This window comes from Nipponia nippon, unplaced genomic scaffold (genome assembly GCF_047370975.1).
Source record: "Nipponia nippon isolate SJK-2023a ecotype South Korea unplaced genomic scaffold, ASM4737097v1 scaffold_4, whole genome shotgun sequence".
In the NCBI taxonomy this organism is placed as follows: Eukaryota; Metazoa; Chordata; class Aves; order Pelecaniformes; family Threskiornithidae; genus Nipponia; species Nipponia nippon.
The window spans coordinates 31,689,496-31,714,087 of record NW_028262358.1 but is presented as its reverse complement, the minus strand read 5'-3'; the positions used below and the strand labels follow the sequence as shown (position 1 = coordinate 31,714,087).

The 24,592-nt window shown below is 41.0% G+C and overlaps 2 protein-coding genes across 5 annotated transcripts in view; one reads left to right on the top strand and one right to left on the bottom strand.

Annotated features, from left to right (window-relative positions):
* SUPT7L (SPT7 like, STAGA complex subunit gamma) overlaps nucleotides 1–7,181 on the bottom strand; it is a 19,549-nt gene extending 12,368 nt beyond the window's left edge. The window contains exons 1-2 of one of the 3 annotated variants that reach the window (XM_087775173.1): nucleotides 7,075–7,181; nucleotides 5,869–6,534 (exon numbers count right to left, since the gene is read on the bottom strand). In XM_087775173.1, the coding sequence (XP_087631299.1) occupies nucleotides 5,869–6,281 (413 nt within the window). In that variant the 5' untranslated portion in view covers nucleotides 6,282–6,534; nucleotides 7,075–7,181. Of the gene's footprint in view, nucleotides 1–5,868; nucleotides 6,535–6,844; nucleotides 6,968–7,012; nucleotides 7,032–7,074 lie in introns of those variants that run through there. The other 2 variants (XM_087775174.1, XM_087775172.1) reach the window with 2 other exon arrangements.
* SLC4A1AP (solute carrier family 4 member 1 adaptor protein) lies at nucleotides 7,020–24,592 on the top strand. Of its 2 annotated transcripts, XM_087775170.1 has the most exons (14): nucleotides 7,021–7,665; nucleotides 8,924–9,107; nucleotides 9,841–9,963; nucleotides 10,784–10,844; nucleotides 11,708–11,847; nucleotides 11,984–12,144; nucleotides 12,892–12,961; nucleotides 16,677–16,866; nucleotides 17,707–17,818; nucleotides 18,415–18,655; nucleotides 19,445–19,519; nucleotides 20,550–20,620; nucleotides 22,831–22,903; nucleotides 24,158–24,592. In XM_087775170.1, the coding sequence occupies exons 1-14, from the start codon at nucleotides 7,141–7,143 to the stop codon at nucleotides 24,205–24,207; spliced, it is 2,076 nt and encodes a 691-aa protein (XP_087631296.1). In that variant the 5' UTR covers nucleotides 7,021–7,140; the 3' UTR covers nucleotides 24,208–24,592. The 2 variants fall into 2 exon arrangements, with proteins under 2 accessions (XP_087631297.1, XP_087631296.1); XM_087775171.1 differs by lacking the exon at nucleotides 20,550–20,620 and having other exon boundaries at nucleotides 7,020–7,665.

Here is a 24,592-nt window from a genome sequence, read left to right as displayed (position 1 = left end):
ATTCGCCTCGCTCTCACCCTACATTACTTGTGTATCACCACACACTCTTTCCAGTAACAAGACCTGATTAAACAGTACACAGACAGCATTGATGCCTTGATAAAGTTCTCACTACTCTGTCTCTCCAACAAGTGCACTAGGTACCCTTCAGTCGCACTGAGGCTCTGGGTCACAGAGCCTCAGCTCCCCCTGATCCTCAGAACGGACCCATAGAAAACCACTGAAACACAGCAATAAAAAAAGATAACGTTTCAGGGGAGTGAAAATGGAAGGTTAAACTTGGAGCTATCAGGACCAAAATCATTCTGTTTCAAGAACACCAGCTCAGCGCTTTCTGATTATTCAAATAAAGGGGGGGATCATATCATATTAAGAGCTGCAGATGATGATATTTCTGAGTAGATATTAAGAACAGCATGTGGATCTCAGATCACGGATTCATCCCAGTTATTAATTGCTTGAAAATGACTCACATCCCAATTCCTACTCAATTATGTAACTACTCTGTAAAGAAGACAGCAGGTGCTCTGACAACACGAATTAAAAGATCATCAGTTCCCTTATAAACCAAGTGTCACCCATACTGTTTTTACATTTCCTTCACTCCCTGCTCCACCTCCCAGCGACAGATTTCAGAAGTTCACAAACAACCATATGTCTCATACAACATTGGGACCAGGAGGTTACAACAGAAAAAAACAACCATCAAACAAAGCCAATCAGAAAACAACCATCGAAATTTATGTCTATAAAAAAGAATCTCTTCTTTTTTAACACATATAAAGGACGTACCTAGCTGTCCAGCAGCCATCAGCGGAGAACATCTTATGCTACCAAAACCACCGAACACCAGACTACTATTAATACGGAGACAAATAAAGAGCCATTATTGATGTTCTGCCACTCACTCAAAACACTATGGACAAACATAAACTAGACACAATTTGGCAAGCCCAAGCAGGCTACTCAGCCACTTGTAAAGTAGAGCCCAACAACCACTTAGCAATGCATATCACTGCTCAGAAGCAGCAGAGAATGTTAGTTTCTTTTCCTGTAGGAGTTTAAAAGAGATATAATTGCCAGCATTAAAATGCAGCTAGGTCACTATGCTGAAAGGGATATAATCAACTTGAAATCTAATCAATTAAAGACAGAGAGAAAAGAAATTTCAGGTACTGTACTCAAATCCAAAACCCACTTCTTGTTCTTAGTAAGGTCAATCAATTTTGTTTTCTTTTTCCTATGTTTTCTTCTCTTGTTTTCTGGTTTCTCACAATAAGCAATAGAGGAAGATGACTAAAAGCCTGATTAGACTGAAAAAATTGAAATATTGTAGATGTTAATGGAAACCAAAAAATGGGAAAATATCTTTTTTTCTTCATCTCCTTTAACTTTCAGGTACTGTCTGATAAGAATGCACATAAACAAAAACAGCCATATAGACACATTTAATTTGAGAGCAGCTATCTAATGTCAAGCCTTCCTGAAAAGGACCAGCAAACTTCTTTTCCGTGATGATCATAGCTAAAGAGTTTTGGTGCTAGATCTCATCCAGATACCTAGCACCTACAAAAGTACCCTTCCAGATACTATCATTCTGCAGAATGCCACCCTATGCAGCACTTACTGCTTTCCTGAAAGGCTGCCCATCCAGCAACCATCCAAAGCCAAACCTATTTAACATATTACCAGGGTCATATAGCTGCAAGTAAACAAAAGCGCTTTAATCCCTAAAATTCTGTCACCAGAGATTAACAAGACTGGCAATTAGGCCTGTGACTTGGAGGTGATCATCTCTACAGAATATATAGTATGAAATTTAACACAAATACTGGCCAACCTGTCGCTCCTCAATTTTGTATTTCCAATAGGATCTATATTTTTATATATGGGTCACCAACACTAGATGATGTTCCAGACAGAAATCTACCTGCCAAGCCACAAATTCATCAGACTCAAAGCCCAGCCTTCTCCCACTGCTGCCAGCAAACCTGCAACATGCAGAACTTCACAACAGAAAAAAGTGTCCATTTATACCACATAGGCTTATTTTCAGGATTCATAACATTTCAGAACTCACAAAAGGCCCATTTTCTGTGTCAACAAGGCATTCCCCAAAAGCACCACAATCCATTCACCCAAGATCCTCTCCTGTAAGGCTGTTTTTCTTAGAGAGATGGAGATCCTGTGGTTCATTTCCCATGCAACTATCCTCAGGATAGTGTTTGGGCTAAGTCAGTACAATGATCAACAGCCGAGGTTCACTCAACTGCAGTAACAGACTGAAGCGCTCTGCTCCCTCCTAGGTGAGCATAAGCTAGCAGCAGATGGAGGGAGGGATTGTTTTTCCTACAAACACATCGATTTTATGAAACATTACATCGTGGAGTTGAATTTCTACCAAATGAGGTGCAACAAGGTCGCTTCACAGCCATTTTCCCCAAAACAGTAAAATAAAGGAGAACATTGGAAAAAACAAGATTATACTAGTCAGAGAGTGCATCAAAGTACACAGCACACTAACTCAAACCAGAGAGTTGTTACCTTTTGGAAAAGGGCCTCTTTCCACCTCATTCTGAGCAAGCCTCTTTTTAAATATCTCTGCTATGTCTACAGAAGTCTTCACAGGTGTAAAAAGAAACTGCTCAATAGATAATGGCAAGAGGCAATAGATAATGTTTGGAAAATAAATTGGGTCCCAGTGGCCCAACCCTGAAGACCGGACAGTTTCGGGGCTAAGCCAAAGTGCTTAGTCCAGCAGGGGAAGTATGTTCTGCCTGCTCTATCTTCCACTGCTCCAAATCCTTCCCAGCATTAAACCTGCTATCCCACCAACACGTGCTTCCCTACTTCTGTACAGACATTTCTTAACTACAAGCCCTTCTGCCATGGATTGTCTTCCCATTGCAAGCTCCCAATTTCATTCACTGATTATCTTTCAATGCAAAGGACACATTCGATGTGGTCAGGAACACAAATGAGAGAGTACCAGAGAAATCCGTTAAGAAACCAACCATGCACACACAAGAAAAAGCATCTGAAGAGGCACATAATGAGTAGGTTAGGCTTCTTTTGAAGACAGATACATGCTAATCGGAGGAAGCTGAAGAGAGAAGAAGGAAAAGCTAGCAGCCATATTATGGTAAGAGCCTCCTGTTCAACTGGTAGTTTCAAGTCTACAGTTCCTTACTCATTCCTCATCGATTATGCTTTAAGCTTACCTTCTGTTTCTATACCAAGTAAAAACAACTGTTAATCCCTTATTGTATGTTCTAAGAACTGTAACATCAACAGTTGCAAATTACCAGAACCAGATGGTAATTCATCCAGGAATACTAAAGGAATTCAAGGATGAAATAGCTGAATAGCTGCTGTGAGTCACCTCTCACTTTAAACTGTCTTGGCCCATGAGGACCAGAAGACAGAAAATGTGAAAACATTTTCTTCTAATAGCTTCAGAAAAGATGTGAAGAACTGCAGGCTGGGAAACCTGATATATTCTTGTACATCAGGGAAATTCAAAGAAATTATAAGAACAGAATTAGAGGACACATGGGTAAATATGATACACTCAGAAAGAGTCCAGGCAGCTTTTGTAAATAGAAAACCTGCTCCACAAACCTACTAGAGTCCTCCAAATCCATCAACAAGCAAGTATATAAGAGATCTCCACTGCGGAGCCCAGGTCTTCCCTGAAGGATCTGTGCCAGAATCAAGGTTTGTTTCAACGTATTTATAAACAGTCTGGAAAAACTGAGGAGAGGAATAGCGTCACAATTAAAACTGCTGGTGATACAGATTTTGGGCGATTGAAAAGACCAAAGCAACTTAAAAATAGCAGTAAATTAAGTTGTGCCTCTTCCTCATCTCCAAAGGGATGAGGAGGTAGGGCTTACAGGTATGGGGCAGGACAGAGAGGAGTAAAACCAAAATGAATCCAGGGAATAACAAAATAAAAGACAAGGCTGTGGGGTCAAAGGATGAAAATGAATAACAAGGAAAGAGAAGAGGACATGACTGTAATAAAGAAACTTGGGGTCTGATTCAGGCTGGCTGCTCTTATCTTCTTTTCTTCCTATATCTAAATATACCTATCCATCCTATATCTAAATATACCTATTCATTGCTTCTCAGACCCAGGTTACTGCCAAAGAAAATGGAATTAAAATATGGATTTAGTCAAATACTAACTCTGACAATAGCACTTCAGAAGGCACCATAAAATTAAGCACTGCCATGTTTTATCAAGGGGAAGAATGGTTTTCCTTAAATTGTTTTTACACACTAAGAACAAGTGTCGGCAAATCATATAACTTTATTTTTACTACTGTAACAGCAGCTGCTATTCTTAATTCATGTAAGTGTCTTAAAAGAGTTAAGAACAAACATGCAACAACAAACTGAAAGCTTTCCTCCTGGAAAAGCATAACTGTGTTTGGTTTAGCAAACACACAAATTCTACTCTACACTGCAGCTCATTATAAATCCACTCTCTGTCAGCCACAAAACGTTTAATTTCAAAATTGTCTATCCAGTTTCTCCAACCTAGTCCTTAAACTCCCCCATGTGGTTGACTGCTAAATAACATTTCTTTACTTGGAACCCAGAAACACACAAGGGACAATAAAAAGACAAAGCAACCCCCAAAACATGGACAGAGCCACAGAAAACTGAACATAAAGCTGAAGCCACCGGGGAGGACAGAGCAGAACACTGCTCAGTTCTACAAACCACAGGTCCAGAAAGAGCAGAAGTCACAGGGCTCAGACTTTATCCTCACAGGACTGGATTTCCTTTCCTAGGCTAATTACTTTATTTCTTCTGAGAAGGATGATGGTGTTCCTCCACAAACAGCACTAAAGAATCGCTCTACTGTTCAGAGAGACTATGTCACCAAAAACAACATCTTTCAATAAAATGCATTTTATACAACCTCAGGCCATTAAAGATCTCAGTGGTGTTTAACTGATACCTTATATTTTGTTGATGCACTTTTCCCCATTTTAAAAATTAAAATGTGTTATCCTCTCCCACATCATGTTCATTGGTGCACAGTCTTTAATCTAAGAACAGAAAGTTATAGTAGCAAGGATTAATCCCTGAATTTAAATGCACATAACCTACAAAGTATCGTGAGATCCTGCAAGAAATGCAACACCTCCTTGTGAATTCAGTGCCTGTCGCAGGGGTAGACAGGGAGGTGGTGGCAATACTATTTAATCAAAGATTAGCTGCAGAGGTAGAAGCAATGCAGCCTTCCTTTACATTTTCTCCAGCCCTTGGCTGGTAGAGCCAGCATCAGAGACAAGAATTTCCTTCACCCATACTCATCACCACCTCTGACCAAAATAACACCAACAAACGGAGTGAAATGTGATAGTTACTACATCACAGGTCCTTGGCCACTGAAATCTTACAAATACGTTATCAAATCATCTTTTCAGAACCTACAACTGAGCAGCCAAAACCTAGTCATGCGTGTTCTGGGTTTTCAGTTACAATAAGGCAAGTTTAGCTCTCAGTAAGTGACCTAAATAGAAGAGACCTCATATCCTATAAATAAACTTGTCAAAATACCATTGGAGATAGCAAAACCATTCACAAACATTTAGCATAGCACTAACAAGACAGAAATCAGCATTACACATCCACATTTTATAGACAGGAAACAAAAGCACATCTATTTTAAACAAAGTCCATGTTGTCCACACTAGAGAAACCTAACTCTTTCATTTTCAAAGCCTGCTTTATACTTTACATACAACTGTTTGACCCTTCAGCCTAAGGGAATTGACATAACTACGTATACATTTAAAAACACTAATCTTTCCTTCAGCCAAAAACTAACCCAAAGAAATACCAACACACCTGTAGAAATCACTCTCTGGGTCACTGTGCCTCAGCTGAAATGGCATTTTGGGGGTTTTGCTATCCAGAGGAAGCAGGTCATCAGGGAGAGGTGGAGAGGCCGGACAAGATGGCAGAGGTTCATTGTCTTCAGTTTTTATGCCCTCCGCTTGCTGCTGGTTTTGAGCCTGAGCCATGGTAATCAGGCTGCGCAGCCGCCTGTTGTGCTGGATGAGCTGAATGGTGTGAATCGTGAGGCTGCAGGGCTCCGAGGGGATGTCCAACATGGTGGTCGGCCGGGGTTTGTTTGCAGATGGCTGATGCAATGGAGGATCTTGGACTTCCACAGTACGAAACTCACGCTGAAGCAGGTCAAAGGAGCTGCGGTTGGCCTGGTTAGATGAAACCGGAATCTCACCCCAGTATCGCAGCATTTTTACACAGGTCACGTATTGTCCTCAGAGCCCAGAAGAAGGCTACCAAATACTGCAGTACAAAGGAGCCTCGTCACAGGGAACAGCACTAGGCTTTGGGCAGCAACAGAAAATGGAGCTGGGATGACGCTCTGAATAAAGCAAATTACGACTGTCAAGAAAGCTGTCGCTCAGTGCCTCACCGAGCAGCGCGGTTTCCACGATGGCATCAGGACGCGACGCTGGCATTTAACAGATTACATTGCTGCTTCTCCTGAGGGGGGGAAGAAGAAAGAAACGCACCCGTGAGGCGGTCATTATTTCTGTTTGTAACGGGGGCTGGTGTGCCTCCACCTGGGCCACGCCGGCACCTCGCTGAGCGGCACCCACGGCGCGCCCTGACTTGCGTGGAGAAACTCCGGGGGCCGCACTCGGCTCGCCCGCCTCCCCCGCAAGTCCCCGCCGCCCTCCCCGGGCTCAGCTCCGGGCCCACGGTCGCCCCGCACCCCGGCCCCTCGCCCCGGCCCGCGGCTCGCCACGGCGGCACCAAGCCCGCCCGCCCGGCGCGGAGGCCCCCACCGTACCCCGCTGCACCCCCGCCGCTCCGCTCCCGGCCGCCGAGCCGGAAGTCGGCCCCGGTCCGCCACCAGAAGCAGCTCCCCCGGCACCAGCGCTCCTTCGCGCCGGGAGGTGGGAAGCAATCGCCACCGCCGCACCCGTCTCCCCTGCCGCTGCCTCCCTCTCTGTCTCACCCCTTACACTGCCCCGGGCCGTGGCTGAGGCAGTGGTGCGACCCTTTGGAGCTGCGCCCTACCCCCGGTACTGCAGCCGCAACGGTGCTCGTCTCCGGAGGACTCTATTCAGCAACGGACCCGGGAAGATGGCGGAGGCCATGGAGACAGAGGCGGCCGCCGAGCCCGACGCCTTCAAGCGCCCCAGCCGCCCGCTGCCCGCCGCGCCCCGCGCTGCGGAGGGCAATGAGCCGGGGCCCAGCCCGCCGCCCCCCCGTCCTGCCGCCGCGCCGGCGGCGCCCCGCTACGAGGAGCCGCCGTGGGGCAGCCCCCCGCCGGCCGGCGCCGGCTACGGGCTAGAGGTGCTGAAGGGCGGCGTGGCGCTGGGCTCGGTGCGGCTGGAGGGCGGCAGCTGGTTCCTGGTGGGGCGGCTGCCCGGCTGCGCCCTGTCCCTGGAGCACCCCTCGGTGTCGCGGCACCACGCCGTGCTGCAGTACCGCGGCCCTGGCTGCTCCCCCGACGGCGCCGATGCCGCCGGCTTCTACGTGTACGACCTGGGCAGCACCCACGGCACCTTCCTCAACAAGACGCGGGTGCCGCCCCGCACCTACTGCCGGGTGCGGGTGGGCCACGGGCTCCGCTTCGGCGGCAGCTCCCGCCTCTTCCTCCTGCAGGTGGGTGGGGGCCCGGGCGGCCCCGCCGCGCTCCCCGGGGCGTGGGTCGGGTGACTCCTGTGCTTCCCCGCGTCCGGCTCAGCGATTTCAGCTGGGGTTGTTCAGCCTGGAGAAGAGAAGGCCCCGGGGAGACCTTATTGCGGCCTTTCAGTACTTAAAGGGGGCCAACAAGAAAGGTGGGGATAGTCTTTTTAGCAAGGCCTGCTGCGACAGGACAAGGGATAATGGCTTTAAACTAAAGGAGGGTAGAGTTAGACTAAACACAAGGAAAAAAATTTTTCACGATGAGGGTGGTGAAACACTGGAACAGGTTGCCCAGAGAGGTGGCAGATGCCCCATCCTTGGAAACATTCAAGGCCAGGCTGGATGGGGCTCTGAGCAACCTGATCTAGTTGAAGATGTCCCTGCCAATTGCAGGGGGGTTGGACTAGATGACCTTTAAAGGTTCCTTCCATCCTGAACTTTTCTATGATTCTGTGATTTATCCAGCTCCATCTACATCTCCCTGGCATCTCGGGGTGAAAGGGGCTTCTGAGGTGTGAGGCAGTTTGGGTGCTTTGGAAGCAGCCCAGCGCTGCCGTGGTTGTTTTACTGGGGAAAAGCAGTCAGCTGTAGGTATCGGCTGCCGGCTCTGCGGTGAGGTTTGGGGCTGAAGGACAGAGCAGGGCTGTGGGGTCCCCCCACTGCTGCATCGCTCTGGTGCACCGGGCACAGGGCAGCTCTGCTGGGGGCTCAGCGTGAGAACAGGCATGGCAGTTTCTGCTGATGTGCAGTGAGGGCAAAAGGCATTTCTCTCCAACAGTATGATGTATCAGGAAAGTCTTTCCGACAGTATGATGCATCAGGAAAGTAAAGCACTAATACTTCTTTGTGAACAAGGGGAGCTTTTATTAGTAGGAACTTAGAGAGCACTTGATCTGCCCTACACGCACTTCAGAAGCTGCTTGTTCCCCAGATTATCCCGTGTAGCATTGATGGAAATTTTTGCCTTCTGCTTTAAAATACAGTTATATTTGAGATTGATCTGACTATAAATACACAATAATGCTCATTTCTTTTTTTTCGCCTTTGGAAAGGGCATTAAAAATAATATATTTGGGGATGCAAACCATAACAAATGGTCTAATAATTCCACTTTTTGAAGAGCACTATAATGATTTGTTTATGTTATTGTACATAATTTGCATGTGTGTTGAAAATACGTCTTTTTTTTTTTCTTTTGAAAAATACTTTTGCTAAGTTACTGTTTGTGACGTAGGGACCCAAAGAGGACCAGGAGTCTGAGTCGGAACTAACTGTGACTCAGCTGAAGGCATTGCGTAAGCAGCAGCAAGCAAAATTGGAAAAGAGAATGTTGGGAGAGGACTCTGATGAGGAAGATGAAAAAGAGGAGAAAAATGAGAGGAGTCAGAACAGTGATATGAGCTGCTCATGGGGAATGGGTAAGTGATGATGAATAAATCAGCTCATACACCTTGAAAGGTCTTCAAGCCGGTTTTCAGTGAATACCAGGTTTGAAATTCCAGCTGGATGCCAAGTGTCCCAGTCCAGTGGAAGTTCCTGAGTACATACTAATCCTTTTCCTTTTAAAAAGAAGAGTGCTGTGACAAGGCGAGCTTATATCTAGTGAGACTTTAGCTCTGCTGCTAGAGCATCTTTTAAAAGGGAGAAGGTAATTTGCCTATGCCTGTAAAAGGCTGTGAAACGGAGAGCTTAAGTTAATGCTGTGTGTTTTGTTCCTGTGACAATGTCCACACTTTTGCCCAAGAGGTGAAACTTAATTGCTTGAGACTTATATGCAGTATAGCTGTCTTTAAATTTAAACAGGAAGTCCACATCTTAAAGCTAGATAAATTGTAATTAATGAGCTTTTCAGTACAAAAAATGAGTTGTTTTTTTGAATGGAAATGTATAAGCACATAAACCTTGGAAAGTGCTGAAACTGCAGTGACGTTTGTCTGCAAAACTGTATCTTATGGTGGAATAACTAATAGCAAAAAAGAAGCAGGGTTTGGTTTTTTTTTTATTGGATGCAGAAATAATATTCAAGTTAAGGGAAATAATTTTATGATGATGTAGCTGCTACCTCTTTCAAACTAATGAAAGCTGAAATATACCGGTGTTCTCTTTCTAACATTTCATCATTTTTTTTGCACTTTGTATGTCTTCTTCTAGGGGAGGATGCTGAGGAGGATGAGGTTGAAGAAAACCCTATTGCTATTGATTTTCAGGATGTACAAGATGCCTTCTATATGAAAGATCCTAGGAAGGCCTTACAGGGCTTTTTTGACAGAGAAGGTACTTTTTTTTCTTAATTAAATGTAATTTTTATTATTTAGCGAAGTGTGACGTTTGTGCTCATGTTTTTCTTTGGGAATTAAGGTGTGAGAGCTAAACTTTTCTATTACATTGTGGGTAAGTTTTTTTTTTTGTTTGTTTGGTCAAGTTTTGAGGGGTTGGTGCTGGTTTGGTTTTTGGTTTTTTTTTTGTTTTGTTTTGTTTTATTAAAACTTAGCTCACCATTCTGTATCTGAGACTTAGTTACTAATTCCTAAAATGGAAGTTGCGGAGAGCACCTTGTATTCCTCTGGAGTGACACTCAAACCACACCCATGATTTGAACCTGTGCTGAAAAATCCAAACCCATCAAATTCCAGACTGTTCTGTTTGGAGATGGCTATGATTGTGAGATAGAATTGGAAAGTATAAAAGACAAAAGGCAATAATGAATTGGTCTAAACTTTCAATGGTTGCTAGTGAAACTTACAGATGACTCACTCATTTGCTAAAGTGAAAAATTAATCTTCAAGCTAAACAATATCTGTGAATCGAGATTGCAAACTGTCGTTGCTTCATGTCATTTACTTTAAAACATACAGAGACAAGATTGTTTTTTCTTTGATCTGAAAAAGCCTTGATTGTGAAAAACAAGCAAATGAGCATAGTACCAACTAAAGATCCCATGGCTTAAAAAAAAGCAGGCAGCAAATTCAGTCCTTTGATATGTAACAAGGGCATTTTATCTCTTTTGTTTAACCATGACATTCTTCTCTGCTGTAAAGATTATTCCCGCTTATTTCAATTTTGGTTACTACATCAACTTTCTTTTCCTCTCTAGGAGAAGAGTTAGAATATGAATATGATGATCGTGGGCACAATAGCTGGCTATGCAGGATCAAGTATGTATCTCTCCATTCACTTTTGTACATAGAAGCTAACTTCATTGAATTCACCAACAAAAGCTGAAGGAATTACTTGTCTTGTCATACTTGGCAAGGAGGCCAGCTGGAATTAGACTTAAGCCCTGATTTTGAGACAGAAGTTCAAGGATCAGTGCCTAGTTCAGTGTCTGCGCTCTTTTCTGGTCTGGCAGCATTTGCTTTTCCTTAGAGCTGAAAATCAGGAAAGCAAGAGTCTAGGTTCTTTCAGTTCCCCTTGTTTTAAGAGAGATGTGAAATTGAAATATGAGAGAAAAAACTAGGAAAAAATATCTTTCGATTCCTAATGAGAGAAAAAAAATCATTCATTCTACTGTGTACCCAATTTCAGTTCTTTTATGGTATAAGGCAGTTTTTGATGGATTCCTGCAAGAGGCCACTAATGTCATTCCTTTATAAGACAGGAGAAGGTGAGGTGGAAATTAAGTCAACAGGATAGGTCTCAAATGGATAGGTACAACATTGCAATGATTGTACTACTTAAGAAGCCTTTGCTTCAGCATGGAAAATATTTGTTACTGGTGCTTAAAATTATTTGGGGATTGACGTTTAACCTTTTAACTTCTTGTATTCCCAATGGAATGCATGTAGGAAGAATTATTGTTTGGACTAGTGAAATAAAAATTTACTTGCATCCTTTAGGAAATCCATGCTTGTGTTTTGATTTGTACTGCATGAAATGAAAAGTGAAAATATTTAACCCACAAAAAAAGACTAGAGTGAAATGGAAAGAACAAAGCCAACTTGATAAATAAAATATCTGAATAGCATCCGTGAAAAGCTGTTTGTATCTGAGCTGTTCTCTGGTCCTTCAAACTGAACAGGTTGCCTGTGGATGATGCATCAGGGAAGCAGCTGGTGGCAGAGGTTCTCCATTCAGGAAAGAAGAAGGAAGCAATGATACAGTGTGCACTGGAAGCTTGCAGGCTGCTCGATGCTCGGGGAGTACTGAGGCAGGAAGCAGGTGAATAACTAGTCAAATGCTGTGATCGTTCTAAAAGCCCTAAATTAGGGATTTGAGATTGCTATCTTGAATTTGTTTTATTGCTCAGTGGTATGCAAATCACTTCTTTTCTTGCCTTCTCCCTTACTTTTCCCAGTATCCCGAAAAAGGAAATCAAAGAACTGGGAAGATGAGGATTTTTATGACAGTGATGATGACACCTTCCTTGATCGAACTGGTGCTGTAGAAAAGAAACGACTGAACAGAATGAAAAAAGCTGGTAAAATAGAAGAAAAACCAGAGACTTATGACTCACTGGTAAGAAGAATTATTATGACATGCCAGGCTTATTCTCTCATGCATGTATTATTACTAAGAAGGAAAATAAAAAATATTTCCTGATCTTTCTCTGTTACCTTGAACTCTGATATCATTTCAGACCTTTAGCTCTCAATTGGCCAAGTTAGAATAAAAGTGTTTTTTTGATTTGTGGACAAGATCCACAAATACCTGAAAATACTGCTTACTTTAGTGGAAGCATACTATCTTGCTTCTGCCTGTGTAGTATGGCCTTCTACTTGGTAGATCACAGTGGTGGGTGAATGACGTACCAGAACAGGGTACTTCTAAAATAGTTTTAAAGCATCAGAAAATAACTGCAAGCTTTCAAGTGCACAGGGCACATCCCAAAGAAGGATCCCATTCTGCTTCAAAGAATAAGCAGCCTGAACTGACAGGCATATGACAACTAAAAGTCCTACAGAGACAACAGGGTGTGGGGGAGCAGGGATAGGGAGGGTTGGAGGATCACAGTGGTGGTATAACATTGCTGCAGAAGCATTATACGTATTTTTGTGTTTCAGAAAGAAAATTATTTGAACAGTATGTGAAAGGACTGATAAGTTGTTTAGGAACAATCTAGACTATAATTTTTTCAGGCCAGAAACTTCTGGTCAAAGATCAGAAGTAGAAAAATTGAGGTAATTTGGTAGGATATTTGAGTACGTCCTAAAAGAGGATTTTAAGAAGATAAAAAGATCTTCTAAGCATGTTGTTTTTTCATAGGTCACAAAGCTAAATGAAGCTGAAAATGAGCTTTCTGAGATAACGGAGAAGCTGAAGGCTTCGGGGAAAGGTAAGGCATGAAGTTTATTTGATCGTAGGGCTTTCCATAAAGAACAATAAAGGGATGAAAACGTATCTTACGGATTTCTGTCTTAAGTGCGTGGTTTTTTTTAGTGTCCACTTTTCACAAAGGAGTAGGAAGATTTGCAGGTCACTGAGTTAGTTGGCGAGGATACTTACACTCTTCATCCTATAGTTTATGTACTGTGTGTATATAGTCACTTGCTCATGAATGCAGCTTTTTTCACAGCAAGCAACATCTAAGTTAAGGTAAGGAGGTGAGTGTATAAGCTCCTGGTGCTTCAGAGAGTGAGCATTATTACTGTTTATCTGCCCATATTAGTGAAACTGACCCAATTTGAGGAACACTTTTTTCCACTCCCTCCAAAACCATTTCTAAGGGAAGAGCAGACAACTGACAGAAAAGACAGTATCTTTTATTTCACTTCTCTGATTGTAAATGCACCTTAAAAAGGAAAGGTGGGAAGAGAGAAATGTGGAGTCAAAGCAGTTGACGCTTAGCTCGTGTAGTCAGTGAACTTGCTAGCTTATGAGGGTGCCATTCAAGTTCTAGGATTATGCCTTTGTGTACGAAGGCAGAGTGGTGATTTCCAAAGTGGTGATTGTATCTCGTAGTGAGTTAGATTTAAAAGCATACTATACAAATAGCTGCGTTTTGCTTTCTGTTACTGATGATGTCTTGTGGAATAGAAGGAAGGCATGAAGGAAATGTGTTTAGGCTGATTCTTCATACAGAAGCCTTTTTAACAGAGTTGGCATTAATAAAGGTTGCAACATCAGTTTTTCAGAAGAGTTTCTCTCCAAGAAGCCTAGCGGCAGTCTGACAGCTGGGCTATCTTTTGTGCATTATATGGGTATGTTTCTTTCTAGTAATTCAACTCCACACCAAAACTCATTTGTATCAACATTTTTGTTGGTGATTGATTATACCAGATCACTGTTCAGAAAACAGTACTGTGCCACTGAGCATTCTAACTGATGGGTTGGTTCAGCGTGTTTGAAGGAATTGTTTTCAGCGTGACTGTTCTGATAAGTAGTTAACGATTGACTAGCAAGAGAAGCTAATGCTTTATCTTGTCTGAGACATGTAATTCCAAGCTTTCATATGTTATGATGCCTTTGTTTCTGCTGATACTGTTTCTCAACAAGACTGTTAAATCATATTGTAGTAGACGCTGGGAGAAGGAAGAATCAGTTCATTTATAGACTTCTGCTAACACCATATAATTCTGATATATGTCATCATGGTTTGGTAAATTGTAACTGGTTACACAGCTAGTTTAGAGCCTTGGAAAAATTGCAGTCTCAGCACTTACTGCACTACAGAGTAATTCAGTATTGGATGGGAATTTCTTAGAACTAGGCCAAGATAAAACATAGCAAATATTGCATCATCAGTTACTTTGTGTGTGTGTGTGTTCTAGATACTTGTGTTTTCTCTTATTTCTTTGGATGCTTCAGGTTCATCAAAGATGTTGAGTACAAGTGTAATCCAGGAACATGCATATTGATCATGGGTGATTCTTATCACTGTCGTGAGCTGTCTGGCAAAGCTGCCGCATCACATACAATTCTGAAACCTTAATGCACTTTTGCTTGCTCTAAATCATTATCTTTAGCCTAAGGGCAAGAGTGTAGAGAGACCAATGAGTGAATGACAGGCTAAATTGCAACACCTCTTAACAAGCACTCAGAGAAATTAAGTGGTTGTCTAAAAAAATCACAGTAGAAGTTCACAAATTGTTCTCCTTCAGAACTAATTACTAATGGACTGACTTGGTATCTCACATTCACTGATGCAGCTGAATGAAAATCAAATACATAGAACTCTTCAGTCTCATCTTTGGTTGCCTGTTCATAAGAAAATTATCAATAAGTTGATGGTGCAGTAAATAGCCCTATAGCTTTTTTTCACTGGGATATAGAGTATAATAGCCATGATTGATTTACCTCCTGGCAATATCAAATTTTACTTCAATAGTGTAGAAAACTGCTGCAACAGATACCGAATGCTAACAGTAACCCTGTAAGCTGAACTACCTGATCTTAGGCACTGTTGGTGGAATCAAGCAGAGAATCCTATTTGCAAGAACAGGTGATCTGACTTGCTGAAGATCACTCACTGACTGAAGCACTTACACTGTTCCACAGCTAAAGACGTGAGCTGTGGAACTAAACCTTAAATTGTTCTGAATTATCTGACTAGACACTAAACTGTATCTTTAAAATTTGATGTTTAAATTAAATGATGACTCTGCTCAGCTCCTGTCTGCTAGGAGTTTCAGACTGTTTGCTAACAGTACCTTTTTGTTGATATTTGTTGTCTTGGTTTATATAAATAGTTAGGAGGAAAAAGAAGAGTATTTCTATCTGAATTTCTTTTATGACATGTTTTGTCATCATTTATATTTGTGTGGAGGTGGATGCTACAACTGTTTCTTATCTTTTGAAGCTTCTTAATTCTGTATATCTTTGAACAGTTACTGTTGTGGCTTTCATATATTTGCAAATTGTAAACTGTGTTTTGTTCTAGATCAGAAATTATCCTTTTCAAAAATTGAGTCCATTTGTAAACATGAGTCTTATTAGACTCGTCTCTAAATATTTAAGTAATGTAAAACTGCTTGAATATGTACTCTTAACAATAGCGTATTATTTTATTTGTACACATTTTAAATTTCAAGTGCTATTTAATTAGCTCGAGCTGAACTGAAAATAACTCATTGGTCACATAATTATGCTTCTGCATGTATACATAAATGCTTATAATGCAACAAATAAATATTGAATTTTCCACTTTTCATATAATATTAAAAGGCAGAAGACTGCCTGTCAAAAGGCTTGTTAAAATTCTAGCAACAACATTCTTCTTTGTTTGCCTCCAAATTGTTTTTGAACACTATATAAAAACTTCTGAAGCATTGTGCAAGCCTAAGAAAGGAGTTTTCCTGGGTTTTTTTTGTTTGGTTATTTGAAATCCATGTGTTAGAATTCTGTATTTATTTATTTTTCTTAGTCATTAAAGCTTTAGTTTTTCCTCCCGAGTTTTATTTTAATTAGCCAAATATGCATAGAATTGCTAATATTTGAAATCAGGTGGAGTAGAAAGACTGCTGTTACTCTTTTTCAAGTACAGAGCAGTGTTTTCTTATTAGAAAATCCAGTCAAAACAAAGGTAAATTTTGTGTGATTGGCCTAACATGAAACTATTCTTGTATGCACTCAGGCATCCAGGGGTAGGAGGCAGCATCATGTGTTGATTCATTTCAAGCTTTGCAAATGTTATTACATAAACATTCCAGGAAAGCCAAAGTGGGATCCCGCATGCAGTGGTGTGAGATTCTTTGTAGTTGTGTTTATTTTAGTCTGTGACTACAGAAAGAACCTGTAAGCCACTTTTTTAGGGACAGCAGATCTCAAAGTGAGATGAACAAACTCGAATAGGGACACTTACTCATAAAGAAACATTCAATTTTAAGAGAGGCTTTGTTATGTAAGTGGATTAAAATTTACTGTCAGGTTTTTGTTAGGAGAAATGCTTTCATCTTTCCAGGGCTAACACTCCATTATTTCACCATTCAACCGAAGCTCGCAGAGAGGATAGTTGTTCCTACCTATCTTATTCTCTAAAGGTAGGACTTGATGACTACAGCTCTCATCTCCCCACCAGTAACAATATGTATCTTCCCTTTTATCTTGCATAGTCCAGTCCCAGCCAGCAGCTCAAGATTCCTTGGATGAATTCATGACCGAAATAAAATCAGGATGCACCTTAGACAGTGTGGCACGAAAGAAGCTTCACTTGCGGTCGTTTGAACTGAAGAAAGAGCAGCAGAGACTGAAAGGGTTAATAAAGCTTGTCAAGCCTGCAGAACTGCCTGAGCTGAAGCCCCAGTAAGTCTTGGCTAAAGTGTAAAACAATTACTTTTACTGTTGTGTTACCCATGGGCAGCTGTGCAAGCCAAGTAAACAGACAGCTTTCCAAACACAAAAGCAGGACCAAGGGCCTTCCAAACTACCTGGCTCATCTCTTTAAAGAGCCGCTGTGCTTTTTGGCTGTTGCAGCATCTATGGTTGAGGCAGATGCACCACAACACTGGAGCAAGATAAGCCCACACTGGGAGGATGAGAGGGGGAAGGGATTGGAAGCACGGTGTCAGCTTTTTAATTTTTTTTCCCAACCTGCATCCAAAAGGAACCAAAGAATTTTGCAGATATTATGTACAACACGAAAACCGCTTTCACTCTGTGAAATGTACATGGAAGTCAAGTGTAGTGGCTGTTCAACTCTGCCTAGCAGTGCTACTGCCATTCAAGAGGGCATATGCTGGGTTTATCATTTGCTACTGGCAGCTTGATTAGAGGTTTAATTACTTAATTAATTTACTTAAATTGAGGTTTGTCCTCCAAGTGTGTTTTTATATATGCATTTATATTATATACATATGTATGAATGTGTGTGCAATTGAATTTGAGGGAGTCCATGTGATACAGATTTTTTTTCTTATGTCTTTATTTTTTGCTTCCTGTTATGGCAAGTGTGTGAATCCTACAATGTGTATGTAGGATGGAGGAGTCATCTCCTGCAGCTTCCTCCTTGGATGCTGCAAGTGAGAGAGAAATAAAAGGATTTTTATATATCTACTTCTAATTTGCAGATTTTCTTGCATTTGTAAATATAAGGCTTGTTTGATACTTCTTACACTGTTTTTCTTTCTATCTAACTTTTATCAGGAGTGGGAGTTACAGTCTGGAAGCAGAGAGCAAGCCTAAAAAGATTACCCTGCCTCTCTTTGGTGCAATGAAAGGGGGGAGCAAATTCAAGCTGAAAACTGGAAGCCTAGGGGTAAGTGCTGCGAGTCAGAGGCTATTTCCCAGACACCTTCTCAGGCTACGGAGACTGTAGGTGGCAACCACATCTTCTTACATGCATGGAAAAAGCATGGAGGTGCAAGCCTGCGGCGGTGGAAGGTGCACGGGGCAGCAGGCAGTGGCTGTTGGATGTTGTTTGCTGCCAGCAGTTGCCATTCTGTGCCCTGGTACAGCCAGTCTCCTGCAGCACAGCTGTGGTCAAAAGGCAACTTGTGGATCAAGTAGAGGCAGTCTGGGGACATCAGGCTGCACCACTGCTGTACCTCAGCAGCTGGTCCTTTACTTTCGTTTTTCTTGATCTTATAGCTAAGATCATATCCAAGACTGATGCAGTTTCCGGTGTCCCTCTTATGAAAAGACTGCACTCCTTGTCTATGGACTTAGACATATTTTTTCATCTTCTATCTCTACTAATAACTTTTCCTTAAAACCTAACTATTCTTCATCCTGAGAGTGTTTCCTTACCAGCTGTCTCTTTGACAGTAATATGTGTGCTTTCTTCTGTAGTGAATATCTGTGACATCTACCTCCATTTGTCTTAGCGCTGATGCACAAGTCTTTCTCTTGCAGAAGTTGCCTGTTAAGCGTCCAGACGTCCCTGAAAGCTTGTTAAAAATGAAAGATGATGGACCGGAGGAGGAGGAAGAGGAGGAAGAGGAAGAAATAGAGGAGGAGCAAGAAGCAGATGCAATAAACAGCAAAGCATCAAACCTGGAAATGAAAATGACAACAGAGGAAGAAACAGGAAAAGAAACTAATGTTCCCAATGGTTCTCCTTGCAATAACAAGAATCTAGAATCCCTTCAGGATGGTAAACCATTGTCTTTGATTTTTCCAGTAATGAAGCTGAGTCTGTTACTGCTGTATTTTTCAGATCTATGTGAATCTCCTAAGGTTTGAGTCATAGGTTCTCCAGCAGATATCTTTTCCATATTTTTTTGCCATGAGTCCAGAGTCTGTGTACCAGCAGCTGAGTTTCACGTAGTTCTGGTTGAAACTCTGCTTGGCAGTTGGTTTTTCATGCTTTTGGTGAAACAGAAGAAATCTCCTGGACTCAAGAAAGGTCCTATTTTGATAAGCCCTGCTTTCATTAGATTGAATGTCCATATGAAAACAACTACAATGTGTTGTTGGCAAGGGAGAGTGACTTAATAAGAAAAGAAATGTCTGTGTAAAGCTTCAGATCCATTTGTAAGGAGGAAAAATAACTTCAAAAGTGGTAATGGAGAGGCATCTTCTTTCTATCTGTGTAGTTAATCTCCAATCCTTTTTTATATCTGCTTGATGCATTGGAAAACTCGGTAATGATGTTTCTCAGTCAATGATGTGTTTGCTGACAGAAACCAAATTCTAACTTTTTGTCTTAATGCTGGCCAGGTTGCTCTTGAAAAGTATGTTTTAACTGGTCACAAGTTTTTCTTTAATATTGTATTGCAATGGACTTGGATGAAATAATTTGGAGGACTTTTGAGAGAAGAGTTCTTCCTGAGACAAATGTAGTTAAGAGTTCCCTTTTGTACTTTGTCTCAGGAATGCTAGCACTCTACTCATCAGAGTTACTGCAGAGTGGTCACCTAGCTCTTTCTTTTTTCTTTTACAGGGGTTCATTTTCTGCCTGAGCCAAAGATACTAAGGAATAAGTCTCAGATGGGACCCACACAAGAGAAATCTCAAGGTGAGCAGTACAATTTAGACTATTGTACAGTAGCATGCGGGTTTAGAAACTGTCTAAAGGACTTATTGTCTTCTGTCAGTAGAAGGAAACTAAGCCTAACCTAGAGCTTAAAGAATCTAGAATTGAAATGAAGGATTGTGTTTTCTTGGGAAATGGTAAGTGTATGGTGAAAACTGGTCACTTCAACTATGTTTCAGTTCTCCTTGCTCTTCATAGTCATTAACTGCTTTGAGATCCTGTGTTTTAAAAAAAATAGCATGAGAAGACAAGAAAAGTTATTTTAATTTAGGAGCATAAACATAATGCTTTCCTCCCCTCCCCTTATTCTCTTGCAGTAGCTCTTAACACTGCAGAAGGACAGAACTTTCTTTTATAAAGTGACAAATACTGCATAACATTAGCTAATAATCTGTTAGTGACCCAGATGACCCCTCTAAATGTACACAAAAAAAAAAAAAAATCAGATCCTTAAAGGTGCACTGAAAATGGAGATCTGTATGAATCTTGTATTTTTTCATAACTCAGACTGTTAAGAATGTTGTCCTGTCCTCATCATCTCATCCACAGACTTAAGCCACAACAGTCTCAATATTTCACAGACTAAGTGGCAGAAAAACAAGGCATACTTCTCTCTCTTCTGTATTCCTCTCACCTATGTTACTGTATTTTTTTTTTTAAATCATGTTGGTCCTGCGCATTTCCTACTGTTTCTTTCTAAATCAATCACTGCAGTGATTACAGATAGATAATACCTTTTATAAAATAAACATCTGCCATTAACTAAAGTGTGTTACAGAATCCCAAATAGAGGACCTTACTAAACTGCATTCAGATAGGTGATTGACAGTGTATTAAACATAAGTTAATACAACTGTGAAAAACAAAAATATGTTCAGCAGCCTTAAGTACGAATTTTGTTGCAGTGAGCTGTCTTGGATTTCCTTTAGGGTGTATCCATTTTTATGTGAACTTCTTACTTACCTGTTGGTAATTTGTGATGTGTCATAAAACAAATCTTCTTTCTTCCCAGTATCTGACGCAGTATGTAAGGAACCTGAAGAGACATCTGAGAAAGTTAAGAAAATCAATAGCTCAAGCAAGGTCAGTTATGACACCATGACTCCTGCAGCTTAAGAGTTTCAGGAAATCATTCATTAGGCTCTTTTTTAGTGAAATAGTAACAATTCGATTGAGTATGACTTAGTGATAGTAGTGCTTTTCTGCTAAGACCCAAATATAGAACCACACACTGCCATTGGACACAGATTTTGGAGTCTCCAGTGAAAAGGTAAAGCACAGCATTTCAGGCATGATAGAGGCTCTCAATTCAATCATAATTTTTTATTTTTTTTTTACCTTTTCGCTTGGCAGTTAGCCTCTGCTAATTGCTTCTTCTCCTGCATCACAAGTGTTGTAGAACATAGGTGCTCTCTGGGCTTTGGATTGGCGCTGCAAAACTTTCCTTGGAGAGTAGCTTGGGAAGCATGTATTGGCTGACGCAGAACATGCTGTACTAAAGCTGTAGCTAGTCTGTATTGCCATTATCAAACCTCATCCTTCTCTATAAGATGTGGAAAGAGATGAGTCTAAGAGATTATTGTCTTTTGTAACCAAATTATTACTGAATTTGAGTGAATGTACCAGATAATGTTCCTTCTGTGCATAAGATTTGTATTAAAATGTAAAGTATGTGAGCCTTGCACATTTTGGGCTGCAGGCAATTGTTGCCTTCCTGGAGCCGGGAAGGAACTTCTTTGACAGCGTGCTCTTAGCCTAGTGATTACTGTGAGGCGCTTCCCTTTAGAGTGCGTCCCACCCTTCTGCTGACTGCCATCAAAGATGATTACTGTATTTGGTGGGCCGTGAGTTCTGACCATTCTGACACTTTCTTTGTGGTGGCCATCTAATTTTATCCCTGCACCACTTCCTTAAAGAAACTCAGCTCCCTGCAGCCTGCGTGTCCTGGCAAAGGACCCAAGGATTGGGTCGGCACGGCCTTTAGAATTGTCCTTCGTTGCTGGCCTATAAAGCGTGTTGATAAAGAAAGCAAGAGTAAATACATACTGTTAAAGCCGAAGTTATACCATTTCTATGAATATGGGAGAACAAGGCAGCTTCTCATGCAGAGACAGTCAAGTCAGCACCTCTCATCACCAGAGTACACTCTAACAGCGAGCATTCTCCAAATGCCAGATGGCTTAGCTGTATTCTCTCTCCCATCACAAATCACTTTTTCCACATGCTGTCTCTGCCTTTGGGCTCAGATCTTGCATGGAAAATATCAACCAAAAGTCAGCTTTTTTTTTTTTCTCTTTTAATATTTGAGGAATAACTTTCAATCATGTAAAACTGGAAAAACAATTTTGAAGTGACTGTTTACAAGCCATATTTAAAAACTGTTCAACTCTGAAGTCTAATGTTTTGGAAAACATTAGTCTTCTGAAAGAACTGGTTTAGAGGTTAATTTGGGGAAGGAAAGTTTTTGAGGGAATGAAAAATTGCTTCAACTGCATAACTTAAGGCTGTGTCACGATACTACAGAGTAATGCAAGTCAGTGCTGAGTAACTATGCTACATTTTGAGCTCTTAAGTCTTGCACTCTACAGTTGTATGAAATTTTTTTGATAGCTACCTGCAGTTGCTGAAAACAAAAGTTGTTGAGAAAACGATGCTGATGTGGCAAAACTTTAAAATCTAGGGTCGAAAAGACACTGCTGTGTCAACATTTGAGTTGCAAGTGACCTGTTTTGGTTCGCTTTAAACATTTCAGTGATGCCAGTGAGCCCTGAAGAAACTGGGTTTTCTTTTCTTTTGAAAAACTTAAGTTATCCTTCTATAACAGCTAAACTTTTATATACTCCAGTTTGAAAGTCACCTTAAACCCAAAGTTTTCAATGGGATTGCGCATTGAAATCAGTAAAGCACTTCTTGCAAATCCTACTCTAAAGCTTTTCCCTGCATAAAGAAATTCTGTGTCAAAAGACACTACCAAACATTAGGATGACAAGATTAAACTGTCAGAAGTGGACAGTTGGCAGTGGTTCTGTTTTGAGGGGGAGATTGGACTGGATGACCTCCAGAGGTCCCATCTAACCAGAACTTCTATTATTCTGTGACTCTACTGGGAATAAACTGAATCTATTTGAGGGTTTGATGTTTCTTCTTTCCTCTGTATTATTGTTTTCATCCCTGACTCTTGTAGAAATAACCCTCACCTTTCAGTATTTGTCTCTGAATTAATGAGAGATCTAGTGGCTGTGACACATTGCTGGAGGGGTGTAGCACTTTAAAAATCTTTTCTCCTTTTGCAGGTCCAACAACCTTTTTTTTCCTCACAGTACCCAGATGATGACCCAGACTACTGCATATGGATTCCTCCTGCAGGTATCAACCACTTCCTTTACCATTTTTAGTCCTATAACTCAAGAATCTACCTAATAAGTAGTCAGGGTGTCCTTGTAACTTCTTGAGAAAAAAGTAATTCAGGAATACTTTACCCAGAACCTGATGTTTTCTGGCATGTTATGCCCCATATTTGTTGTATGGCCACACTAGTCTTGCCGTGAAATACAGACCACGTTGGCAGTAGCTTCATCTCAATGGACAGATACACCTGAAGTTTGATTTTCAGTTTTGTAACACCTGAGAGAGCTAACTCCGTTCACACATAGTGACATGATGATCTAGTTGAAAGACAAGCTCAAACCTTCACTACGGATAAATGTTCCAGCAATCTTGATATTCTCAGTTTTCGTAGAAGTCTGTGAAATCTGAAAATCTTCTTTACAGATTTTTGCAAAAATCACTGGAATACAAACTTCGGGTCATGTGTTTTGTAGAGAAGTCTTGGTAACGCTTTGGTGAAGGCACTGAATAATTGATGCACGCATCCAATATATGTTGAAGTTGAAGAAATTTTTTACTTTAGTTCCAGAGTGTTTTTAGCTAAGTGAGGTTATTCTTAAACAGTGTAATGAATTTTCAGTTTCTCTAAAATGGAAGATTCATTTTCATGCATTAAGGTTCTCATACTAAGTTCAAAGCTTAGCTTTTATTTGGTAGATTCATTACTATATTTTTATAAGGCTGTTGCAGACTTGTAATATAGATAGGCTCCAAAGGGAATAAGAAAAATGAGAATAAATTTCACTGAAGAAAACTATAATCTGGTGAATCGTCCTTCAATGAAAAGACTGCACTTCTCTGACATATGAATCCACTGGAACAAAATACCCAATTCAGTAACTCAGAGGTCTGATCTCGGATAGCCAAGTGAGCTGTGTCCATAAGAGGGAGCTCCTTCTTCTGTCTTTGCCTGCTAATAATCAGACTTACCTTGTATGCTGGCCTAATGAGGACACCAAGGGTGGCGGAGGAGGAGAAAACAAAAAAAAAAACAACAAAAAACCACCAAATCAAAAAAGAGGAATATATGATGTAATCTTGACACTATTAGTAAGGTCAAGAGGAATTTTAAGTATCAATCAAATGACGATTTGAATTGTAATATCCAGTCTGACTTTTTATCCTCTTTGTGCTTGCCTGACTAGTGCTGCCTAGAGACTATTTCATACTTGGATACACATTGATCTTGGATGAGGGGGGAAAAATAATGCAACTCTCCTCTTCGTCCATTAGGTCAAAGCGGTGATGGCAAGACTCATCTCAATGAAAAATATGGCTACTAAGCTTCAAGTGCCCCAGAGTACATCTGAGATTTGAAGGACTGCTCTACTTTGGACTCTTTCACCACGCGTTAAGTGAGGGATAAAAGAGTTGTTTTTTCAGATACTGTTCCAAATTCAAGGGCATCAGCAGCCACTCTGGCTGTTAGCTCTCCCTGTGTGTCCTCTGTCTTCCAGATACTTTTTTAAAAGTAAAAGCCCAGACATTCTTCTGCCTCTTCTTCCAATTTTAGCCTTGTCCTTTTTATTTGGCTTGAAACTGTAGGCTCATTTTTTCTTTTGTAAATAAAAGTACACAAAAACTATTAAAAAAATACACATCTGTATAATTACAGGCTTGATAAAATTTATTCGTGTTGGTTTTATGCAATTAAAATGAGAAACACTA

What these genes read in the sequence shown, in the direction of transcription:
- SLC4A1AP (XM_087775170.1), top strand. Translation starts at nt 7,141, where the DNA reads ATGGCGGAGGCCATGGAGACAGAGGCGGCCGCCGAGCCCGACGCCTTC. An exon ending in GAGCTGCTCATGGGGAATGG is followed by an intron (nt 9,108 to 9,840) that starts GTAAGTGATGAT and finishes GTCTTCTTCTAG; the next exon opens with GGGAGGATGCTGAGGAGGAT. An exon ending in CATATGGATTCCTCCTGCAG is followed by an intron (nt 22,904 to 24,157) that starts GTATCAACCACT and finishes TTCGTCCATTAG; the next exon opens with GTCAAAGCGGTGATGGCAAG.